This window comes from Cryptomeria japonica, chromosome 10, assembly GCF_030272615.1.
Source record: "Cryptomeria japonica chromosome 10, Sugi_1.0, whole genome shotgun sequence".
NCBI classification, from domain to species: Eukaryota; Viridiplantae; Streptophyta; class Pinopsida; order Cupressales; family Cupressaceae; genus Cryptomeria; species Cryptomeria japonica.
The window spans coordinates 112,490,643-112,503,030 of NC_081414.1; the positions used below are offsets into that span (position 1 = coordinate 112,490,643).

Consider the following 12,388-nt stretch of genomic DNA (forward strand, 5'->3'; position numbering starts at 1 on the left):
TCAGATATTCTAAAAATAGGCACAATAGTCCAGTTATCGAGCTATACATGTTGATACATATGGAACACAAGGTAGGAAATCAACTATGATTATTAAATACAATATGTTTCAGCTTTTTTTAATTTCATTTATGTATAATTAACAGTAATTTAAGAAGAACTATTTTGTTTTCACAGGACTATTGTAATACTTAGTCTGGAAGTGAAACAAAGTGTTTGCCCATTCTTTGGAAAACCAGAATATCTATTCAAAGAACAACAACCAGAAATTATGTCTGAGGACAGACCATTCAACATCTAAACGGTCTCTTCAGTTTGCAACTGAATTGCCATCTCCACAAACAACAACTTCTGAAAATATAATCCTATAAAAACTTTGAATCCATACCAAAATAAATGGACAATCAAAGGGAAAGTTACTCATAAACAGCCTATTAAGGCATATAGCACAGCCACCAAAAATGGCCATGTCTTTAGCTTTGACATTGTTGATTGTGATGGTTCTAAAATTAGAATTACATGTTTTGATGAGATAGCTAAGTTACACTATACCCGTGTGGACATGGGTTCACATTATATTATTTCAAAAGGATCTATTAAGGAGGCAAATGCAAGGTACAACAAACTAAACAGTCATTTAGAAATCACCTTGTCTGATACATCCATAGTAAAACGCAGCACCAACAAAGAACAAGCAGATCAACAAACTACTCCTTTCACACCTATTAGTGAATTGTTTCAACTAACAAACAATACACTAGTTGACGTTATTGGTCTTGTTCTATATGTTGGAGATATCATTCCTATTCATAGGAAAGATGGCAGTCAAACACAAAAACGTGTCGTGAAAATTAATGATCTATCTGGTTCAACAATTGACATCAACTTATGGGGCCCAATAGCAAAACAAAAGGGCCTAGAATTGAAAAATATGTTGACCAATGATAGTGTGGTAATCCTTGCTTTACGTAATGCTCATGTTGGCTATTTCAATGGCAAGCTTGTAAACATAATAGGTGCAACAACATTACATATCAACCCAAGTTTTCCAGAAGCAGGCCTTCTAACATCAAGAGGAAAGGACCCTTTGCTTGTTGTACCCTTTGTTGTAGAAACTATCCACATAGATGGCAAATATACTAGAATGACAATCTCTTCGATCCGTGAGCGGATGAGCATCAAACTAGAAATAATTCAGACAACATTGCTAGCTATTCTATGCTATGTCAATGTCAATGACCAATATTTCTATTACACAGCTTGCCCACTGATAGTCAATGGAAGGCCTTGCAAGAAAAAATGTACACAGCAAGCTGATAATTCTTGGTTCTACTCTAGATGTCAAATGAGTATGCAAGACTGTAATTATAGTTACCTCCTGCCTCTAAAGTTGCAAGATGCCACAGGTACTCTATGGACCACTACATTTGATGAGAGTGGCAATCACTTGCTACACAAAACTACAAGATAGCTCTATGCACTACAAAACGATGCAACAACAACAGAGACACCTTCCTCAGTGATCAAGAGAGTACTGTCACATTACTATTCATTCACACTGCTGGTTTCTACTGAGACATACAATTCAGAATCCAAGATGAAAGTGACAGTCAATAAAGTTGCTCTTGTTGACTTCAAAGCTGAGTGCCATGCACTGCTTGCAGAAATTAGCTGCCTAAGTACAGAGACTTAGAATTATAACGCATCTTTTCTAATTATTAAACTTTCCAGTTTACAATACAATTATACTATTAGCTAATTTTCATATTTAATATTTTTACGTATACAAACAATTATGTTTAACAAAAACAAGTATGCTTCTATAAATATCTGTATGGACATTTATTATATCTTGCAATTATCTCTTTGAAAGTTTTTCCTCTTCACATAAGTTACTTTCAGTCATACTCATTGCTTTTAAATGTATTAAGACTATGTTATTTGCACAAAAAATATACATATATGCAGGTATATTGTTCTTTTCCTGGTCTAATATCTTTCTATATAACAATACAATACAGAACTATATACAAGTATTCATAGTTATAGTGATTTTGAAATACACATGTAGTTATATATGTGCATATGTTCATATACAAAACTTTCATTTTTTTTATTATTTGTATATGTACATGTGTATATGTGTACATACATCTGTATGCATCAGAATTTACTATAGTTGTGCATACCTATATTACAATCATGCTTTTCAAAACACAAAACAGCTAAGAACAACAAACAATTATGCATATATACACTGATATATATATATATATACATATATATGGTATTATTATTCATAGTGTCAATTTTTGTGATATATACATGTGTAGTTATATATGTGCATATGTTTGTATGCAGCACTACAAATATTTAATTCTTATGTGTATATACATTTGTACATGTATACATACATGTGTATATATCAAAAAATACTATATATGACGTATACCTGTATGACAATACTAAATTTTGAAAAGCCAAGTTGCTAACAGCAACTTGTGTACGTAGTACAGCACTACAAAAACAATTTATGACTTCCCACAACCCATAGTTTTCAACTAAACTCATTTACAAGTATACCAAAAGGTAGACATATAAGTTGAGTCAAGGACCGCAACAACACAACACAACAAATCGTTAGAGCTACAAATAAACACAACAAAAGCAATTTACATATACAACAAATCCTCTAAAATCACATAACCATACATGAAGGCATTTTCAATTCTCATGCATTCTTCATACATGCTTCAAAGTTAACTACCTTCAATTATAAAATTTCTGACATACGTCTGCTCTCTTTCAAATATTAGATATCTATCCAACCTTGCCCTCAAGAAATTGATGCTATCAAATTGAAGAGAAGCCAGACCAATAGAACTTATTATGCAAAGAACAGAGGTGATATCTCCAAGAAATGACAACTGAAGCGCCATGCACTTCATAGATCTTCCAATAACTCAGGAAAGTTATTAGAAACAGAAAAGACTCATGTTGAGCAAATTAATCTCAATCAAACATTTTCTACTACTCCTGAACTCACTATGAAGGGTGCTTCATTTCAAAAGACATTGTCTAATTTCCGCAAAAAGGTTGACATGTTGGAGATGACACAGCCATGTTTTGTTTGTAAAGAAATGTATGTGGCCATGACTATTAAAAAATTCAATGATGTAGTTGTGTGCATGAGATGTTATGGTGAAAAAGGCCTCCATCGCTTCTCATTATCAAACAATATGGACCCAAGTGAGCAACCTTATATTTTAAAGTCCCTCTCTCAAGTAGAAGAAATGCTCATATCAATAATTGCCCCTATTTTACAACTGATACATGCAAGGGGAGGCCAATACAAATACTTTGTCCATACAATAAACTTTCCACAAGATATTTCTGATATTGCAATAACATTGCCTCGGCACATTAACCAATTAGAAATTCTAATTGTCCATAGAACTAATTTGCAAGGTTTAAGTTATGACTGTTACGTGAATAGACTTCACGTCATGAATGCATTGACTTACAAAATGAAACATGATCAATACTACAAGGATGTAATCATTGATCCAGATGTAGTACTTCTATTGCCAGAGCAAACCACTGACATTACAGAGTTGTTGCATGCAGTGCATTCCCTGCAAGAAGATGTTGTTGAAGATACCTCTATTCTACCAAATATTGATCACGAAGAACAAACCTGGGAGAATACTTCCTCATTTATCCCACAGCTACCATCATCACTACCTGAACTTGAAGTAATCAAAAACATCCTCCATTTAGATAATAGCATCAACAATGTTATTCCTTGGCCAAAAATTAGTGCAACCCCTATCAATGAGTACAATACTGAGGGCCTCCTTTCCATGGCATTCCCAATGCTTTTCCCTACTGGAATCGCTTTACCACTATAACAAAGACAAAAGCAAGTACATTTACATGAATATGTTGTCCACTTGATCAAATACTATGATCAAAGATTTGGACAACATGTCCGCTTTAGATATTATATCTACAATCTCATGATGAGACACCGATCCCAGCAATTAGCTTCTGTCTTCATTAAGACTAATCTACAAGATAGTCTTCTGCAAAATCTTTATGGTTTAAAGGAATGCTTGCATAACACACCATCAAGTGAATTACCAAATCACATCATGTGATATCCAGCCTCATTGCGTGGTACTCGGGCATTTTGGAGCAAGTCCTGACGTGACCTTACATCAATGATACAACAGTTAGGTGCACCTACACTATTCTTCACCTTAAGCTCAGCTGACACAAAATGGCCAGACTTGCATAAGTTATTTCCAAAGTCAAAGTCAACTACAACACCTAACAACAGAAAACAATTTACCAAAAATTTAATCAATAATCCTCACATTACAGCTTTGTACTTACACTTAAGATTTCAAATCTTTCGAGATGAAGTGATTGTCAAAGAACTGCAAGCTATTGACCACTGGTATAGATATGAATGGCGACACCGAGGATCAGCACATATACATGGCTTCCTTTGGTTACCACATGCACCAAATGTTGATAGCCTTGACTAGTCAGATCCAAGAAATATCCAGTCAGTTAAACACTTCTTTGACTAGTACATCACAGTATGGAATCCACGTTCTGCAGAAGCTCGCTTGAATAGGCAATATATGCCTACAATTTCAGATCCATACCTTGCAGACACAAAGATCATATCCAAAATAGATCCTTGTATTGATTACACTGAGTTGGTCAATGTTGTTCAACGGCATACGAAATGTTCAGAATCTACCTGCTTGAGGAAAAAAAACTCATTCCTTCAATGTCGATACAAAGCTCCTTGGCCTGAACAACCTGACTCCTCACTAATATTAGACCAGACCAATAACCCATCATACAAACTAGTAAGAAATGATACCCGCCTAAATGTACATAATCCTACAATGCTCGCCATTTGGAGAGCAAATGTTGACTGCCAGCCTGTCTGTTCAAAAAAAGAAGTTCTACAATATATTTCAAAGTATGCATCAAAAACTGAACAAAAGTCAAAAAGCTATACTGATATCTTGAAACATATAGTTGACTCAGCAAATTCAGATGATACAATCCTCTTGGCATACCAAAGGCTACTCATGGGAATAGTTGCTAATAGGGACATTAGCGCACAAGAAACTTGTCACATGCTGCTTAAACTCCCATTGATATCTTGTACACGCCAATTTGTAACACTTAATGTTGGTAAAAGAATCTTCCAACGCATAGCTAATTGTGGTGACCAAACTCAAACAACAATATCTTACACCTCAAACTACATGAACCGACCACCAGAATTAGCAAACCTCACTCTGCTTCATTCAACCCAGCTATATACATACTCTGAGCACCGTAAATCATCTAAATGGATGAAAAGAAAGCTACCCACAATTGTAAATGTCTACCCACAACACAAATCATTACCTTTAGAAAAGGACAGCAGTTTTGAAAGTTTCTGTTGGACAGAATTGCTTCTTTACAAACCATTTTGAATTGTTCCTCTACATATAGGTATCACACCTGAAGAAATTATCACAAATTGGAAACATCTTCAAAGTACACGTTACATTCATTGGCATGTAAATGGTTTTGAAGAACACATCACCACAGAAAATGTTGAAGTCCTGCAAGCAGAAGATACTCATCAAACAACTCAAGAAGGCCTGTACAAATGAGAGTTTTTGTCACAACTAGGGGCATCGAACAACTTCAACGTTGCTGCTCTTCAACTGCTTGGCAAATGTGATTTTGATCTATAGTTTGATTGGACTACTTCTATACCTGATGAACCACTACATTCAAAAGCATTTAACTTTGTTTTGACAGAGAAAAGCCATGCATTGCACTATCTTGCCAACCCACATTTAAATGCACCTACTAACTATGAGCTTGCACGAAACCAAATGATTGCACTTGATATTATTAAGACTCATGTTGAACACAACCTGCATTCTTCACCATTACGATTAATCATTCAAGGCACTACAGGTACTGGAAAATCATTTCTAATTGACTGCATACACAGATAATTAAATTCAAATACAGACCCTACACAATGCCATTTGCTTGTACTAGCACCAACAGGTGTGTCCACATATAATATCCAAGCAACCACAATCCATGCTGCCCTCCGTATACCCATTCAAGAATACAAACCCTTAACAGGCCATTCCCTATTAATGTTCCAAGAATAATGCAAACACTTACATTACATTTTAATAGATGAAATGAGCTTTGTTGGCCCTCAATTACTCATTAAGATTGATAAAAGATTGTGAGAAGCTTTCCCCAGCAAACAACATGAATCATTTATAGGTGTCTCAGTCATTTTGGTTGGTGATCTTGCACAGCTTCCACCGATTATGGATAGGCCATTATATGCATCGCACTCAATGGCACTAGCTCTATGGCACACATTCAATATTGTTGTCACCTTGGATATTCCATTTCGTCAACAAGGTACGAGTTCTTCACTCATAAGATTCCGTGAAATATTGCTTAACATCTGCAACTCAACACCATTGCAAATAGATTGGGAGTCCCTACAGTTGCGGTCAACCCATGCTTTAACACTTGATGAGAATAATCACTTCAGCCAATAGAAGTATTTGTTTGCAACAAATGCAGCTTCAAGTGCACACAACATTAAAATGTTAACACAATTGCACTCACCCATTGCACGTGCAACAGCAATCATCAAACATCAAAGAGATAAGTAGCCACACCAAGAAGAACAACTGGCATTTGAAATTCTTCTTTCTATAGACCAAGAAATTATGCTTATTGCAAATTTATGGATAGAAGTTGGCCTGGTAAATGGTGCTTTGGGCCAGATTAAAAAAATTATCTATGATCCAGGTTCAAAACCACCTGATTTGCCAAAATATGTTGTTGTTCTTTTCAAACATTATACTGGACCTTCATGGGATCCACAGAATGCAAAACATGTCCTGATTGCACCAATTACTAGAGGAAACCAAACACAAATTCCACTGGCAATGGCATGGGGAATTACAATTCATAAATCATAGGGGTTGACCTTAGACTTTGCCACAGTTGACATCAAGAAAACAAAAAAATAAGGTCTAACATTCACAGCCCTTTCAAGAGTCAAAGCAATTGAACATCTATGTATACAACCAGCCTTCAGCTACCAAAGGTACTCCCGATTGAAAGGTACAACATCAACTGTGCTTCGGAAGACAGATGAAGCCTGATTGTTGTAGCTTTCACACAACACAGAACAAGCATACCTACAGATGAAACACAATTAGGTATGTGAATCAAAGCTTCATTATGTTTTCATTTATTGAATCTCTTCTACTCAATGTATCAACCAAAAAAAATCTTTCAACTTTACAGGATCAACAACACAATGAATAACTGTGAAAGTCCACTGCAGTTTTGCATCCCCAAACCCTACAAGATAAAAGGTACACATGCAACACCTCCTCCCTATTCACCAATTCCATACATTTCATGCACTAACACAACATTCTCTCTGCCATTTCACTTCTTCAATAAATTAAATATTAACTAATAATGCACTAATACAACATTCTTCTTTAACTGCACCTCTTCCATTTTGTAGGTTTTACACATTTATTTGTGCTTATATTCTCTTGCACTTCCACTCTTTAAATTGATTAGTTGTACTTCAAAGGTTCAGTCTTGATGTTTCCAAATGTTTCTTTGTTTAAGTAAACAACTTTTTTTAATCTTTTCAACCCCACTGATGTGCATCAATGCAGGTTGTACGATTATTACTTTCATTATGTTATTTCAATGTTTGTGGACGTGACAACTTTCACTCTCCAAGCTCCCTAGCCACTCTCACAGGTATTTGCAATTTGACCGTTCTATTGTTAATCAATTTCTACTTTAAGTTAAAAAAAGTTTACTTTGCTGATAGTACCATAATATCTAATTTGTTTTGTTCTTCTCAACAATACTTTGGATGTTGTCTTTAATGATGTCCTTAATCATTTCATAATAAAGGCTATGCATTGACTTCTGTTCTCGTTGTCATTTTTTCATGCTGCAAGGTAAAGTTCAGTCTTACTTAAAAAACAATTATTTTGTAACTTGTTTTCTGTATAGCTTGTTTATTTTCTGCTACCATGTAGCTTGCAGGGTTCCTACTTTCTTTCTCTTACTTAACTGTTTGACGATGTCACTACTTGCAGTTTGCAACCAATTTCGAAGGCTATATGAGAGGTTTGCATTTCTATCGTAGATTTTACTATTATTTGTTTTTGGACTCCAAAGTACTTGTTCTTTGCTCGCTATAGATTTGCTCACTATTTACCATTACAACATTCCTTCACACCTTACAATTATTTTCATTCAATAAATAAGCTTTCAGTAATGAATACCATCGCATCCAACCACATCGTTGGTTTGATGGTATGTAAACCTTACTTACTCATTCAATAGGTTGAATCCTAATTCAACATTTACTGCCTGCTCTGCCTAACACCCCTCCAGACTTTCAGGTTCTCTTCACTGCAAAGACAGCTTCACATGAAAAAAGATCAGGTAAATCCTTTTCACATTACATAAATACTCTTAAGTTCCTTTCACATCTTAAACAAAACTAACTTTTTCCTCTTAAAATCCACTGCACAGAAACTGCCTCACAACAAAGAAGTACTCACATGCAACATACAGGACAATCCAATTCTGCAATTACACAGTCATCAGGTATTATATTGCTAAAAAAAATATCTTTCAAATTTTCAAGTTTTACAAAAATTTTAACTTCACCAGATTTTTATATTATCCAAAACTAACATATATAAATGATAACATAATGCAGGTCTTTCGCCATAAACATCACATGCAATTCAACAAAAGGCTATATAACATGTTGCTCTTACCAGCATGGGGGATGGAGGGTGGATAAGAACAAGACTCTGGGTCCAACACAAAAATTGGTTGGGAACAATATAGCCTACAAAAAAAATATGTATAACTATATTCATAACATATTCTTCATGTACATCATGCTACATACACCAGCATGGGGGATGGTGGGTGGAAAATTGTAAAATTTGGGAACAACCATTGGTTGGGATATGTACACAAATAAATTACTATTTCACTTTAATAAAATTTCCTTCTTCAAGTATATAATATACTTCACGTCATCTCTCTTTATTTCCCTATCTTCTCTAAGCACTTTCATTTATTGAACAACCTTACTTTATAAAAATAAATTGCTCGTTCATGTTCCTTAACAATTACACCTATCGGCCTCCCATTGCAGGCACTTCCCCTGCAACTGCTAGTTATCTTGTTATGAAGTTATATGTGTGAGAATCTTGGGTGGTGATTCATCCTTATGACCAATCTCATATTTGATCTTAGAAGAGATTTAAGAGATTGTAAATTATCTTTTCTTTACATTACCTAAAAATAATTACCTAGGATGAATACCTAAAGGATGGGTTCTTATTGGGACATAAATTTTAATATTTGGTCAAGATTTTACCCTTCTCAAATCCCTTGGAAAGAGTGATAAAAATTTCCTTGGGGAAGAAGGATGGTAATTTTGAATATCATATAATTGTCCCTTACTAGGTTTTCTATAGGAAATTATACTGTGTAAAGTGGGGAAAATTAGGAATTAGGGTTTAAGATAATAAAACCACTAACTAGCCCAATTAACCTACTTATATTGAAAGAGGGTTGAACCCAATAGATCTAGGCTCAATCCTTGTGGGAAAGAGACTGAAATTCTAATTGGATTCAACTAGTTAGGGTTGATTAATCCTCTTTCTTAGTTGAATTTGATTCATTGTGAAATTAGGACAAAACAAAATTATTGAAGCAATCAGACATAAACAATAAGCTACAAGTATCCCACTAAGCCACAAACTTGGCTCTAGGTAAAAGAAGATGTGTCGAACCTATTCCCAAAAGTTTGACCTAATTATTTTAGACCAGGTAGCATAGATCCACCCTAGTCCTCTAAATTTTTGGTCGTCAAAATCTAATCTATTCATCATTGTTGACTCTTCTTTCTTTCCCAAGTACAACTCAACACATGTTTCTTGCACATAGAAAGAAAGGGAAATATGTTGGGAATAGGGATTTTCCTTAGGTCAAATCCCAGTTTTGAAATTAATCATGAAACTGAATTGACAAATATAATGAAAGATTGAAACAAAGTACTTTCCTTTTCAGGGAAAGACTGAATCTAAAATGTAATTCTTGAAACTACAATGTTTACCTTGATGAAGTTTTGTTTGTCTTCACGCAGAGCTATTAGGGTTTCGTGTAGGATGTCTTCATAAAACATTGATCATGAATTCCATCTTCAATGTTTGTACTTGAATTCACTTCTGCTCCAATGCTTAATGAATGATTGATTGCTTGCTCACTTGAATTTTCTAAAGTGTAGATCTTGATTTCTATTCGTTAGGTTTAAAATGAGAGGGGTAGACCTCCTTTTATACTTGACCGTCGAATATCAAATTGAATTTTTACAATAGGCTGACACATGATCCAAATTCTTGCCCATCAATGATAACCATTAGGAGGGTGTAATTTGGGGCCCAATTAGGAGGCCCAAGGCATGGTACACCTTGGTACTAATTTAGGACCAGGGTGTGGTATATCCTTTTCCTAGAAACCAAGACTCCAAAAATGGGGTGGAACTCGGAAAATGATGAAAATGCAAAATAGGTAAGTGGTGTGAGAAAAATTAGCATTGCAAATTGAAACACCAAAATGAGGCCTAGGTGAGGACAAAATTGTAGGCAACTAAAATTTAGGATGCTACATTTATCCCCCAATTTAGTGGGAGTATGAGACTAAGTATACTCGCAGTAAAGTACAAAGTTGCATTGAAAGACTTTATCAAGATATCAAAGAGACAAGATGCACTAATCCCCAAAGGACTTTAGGATCTCACTACTCTAATATTGAGATAAAAGGGAAAATATAAGAAAGGATAAGGAGAGAGAATATATGATTGTACTATCCTAGTAATATTTACTTACTATGAGTCATGAAAAAGAAAAATACCAAATTACAAAGAAAAAGGCTCAGTTTGCAAAGTAACTTGAGTATGAAAACATGTCATAGTGTGTGTGTATAAAGTATAACATTGAGCAAATGGTATACCCCCATGCTAAAGTGATTGTATATACCTTATCGAGAGCAATTTCTTTAAGGTAGTACGCATCCAAAAGAAAAGCGCATTGCCGAAATGAAATTCCCCCAAGAAAGGAAAAATCAAAGGATAATGGTCACAAAACATAAATGAAAAATCACATAAGAGATCCACTAACTCTAGGGTCAATATGCTCTTATAATAAATAATGTATATCATTTAGATATTTGTATTGAATTGACCTCATCCCCCATAGGTAGTTGAAATACAAACACAATGCAAGAAGGGAACATGTGTCTTTTTGAGTCAACATGGAAGAGACCAAAAGAGATCTCAATGCTTTGCATCATCCCCAAGTAGAAAAAACAAGGGAAGAAATATATAAGAATTAAGATACAAATAGAATTATGTCACAATAGATTCAGTCTCTTTATTACCTTGCACCAATGGAGTAACAAGAGTCATCCAAAGAGAACCTAACATAACACAAAAAAATATCAAGTAGCACATCTTGAGGGAAGCACATTACAAACAAGAAAACACACAGGAGAGGATCTATGGGATGAATGAAGTTAATCAAGAAAATCATCCACCCCCTCAATCTTGTTGAATATTATTTTGGGAAGGTGGACAAGATTCAAGAGGAGCCACTTCAATCATGACAGATGGAGGTAATGCAAGTTCCAAACAAGGACCATGCTCTAATAATGAGTCACTTTGTTTCTCATTATGAGTAGGGTTAATGATTTTGAAAAATGTAAAGATGAGTTATGATTCACATCAATAATCTCATACATATCATCATAATCATTAGAATCACCATTGTTAGAATGAACAATTGTTGCAAGGTGTGGGCCCTTGGTCTCCTTGTGTTGTACAGCACAGTGCTTGGGTTTGTGACATGTATTAACCACCTCCTATGGATTCTATAAGTCTGGTGGTTATATCAGCCATTAACAAGTCAATCTTTTGGTGCAACAACAACCACACTTGTAATAACAACATCCTTATCCATATCATCATCCAAATTAATAAAAATAGGATCTCAAACACAAAAAGAGCATGAACCGTTATTTTTCTTAAGCATTTTTAATCTTGGTGATTTAGGCTGAACTTCCTCCCTAGAGTTAGGCGAAGGCTCGACAAATGAGATCAAATCAACATTTGGTGTCTTCAAGGAGGAAATGGCTTGGGAAATAAATTCACGAGAATTAGCACGACGTCTTCATTGACATTCTCTCACATAACAGTTTCT

At 34.9% G+C, this 12,388-nt stretch overlaps 1 protein-coding gene across 1 annotated transcript; it reads left to right on the forward strand.

The window, feature by feature from the left end:
• The first annotated feature begins 561 nt into the window (after window positions 1-561).
• Window positions 562-1,692, forward strand: LOC131072508 (replication protein A 70 kDa DNA-binding subunit A-like). Its single transcript, XM_058008679.2, has 2 exons — window positions 562-1,405; window positions 1,589-1,692. The coding sequence occupies exons 1-2, from the start codon at window positions 562-564 to the stop codon at window positions 1,690-1,692; spliced, it is 948 nt and encodes a 315-aa protein (XP_057864662.1).
• The last annotated feature ends 10,696 nt before the right edge of the window (window positions 1,693-12,388 follow it).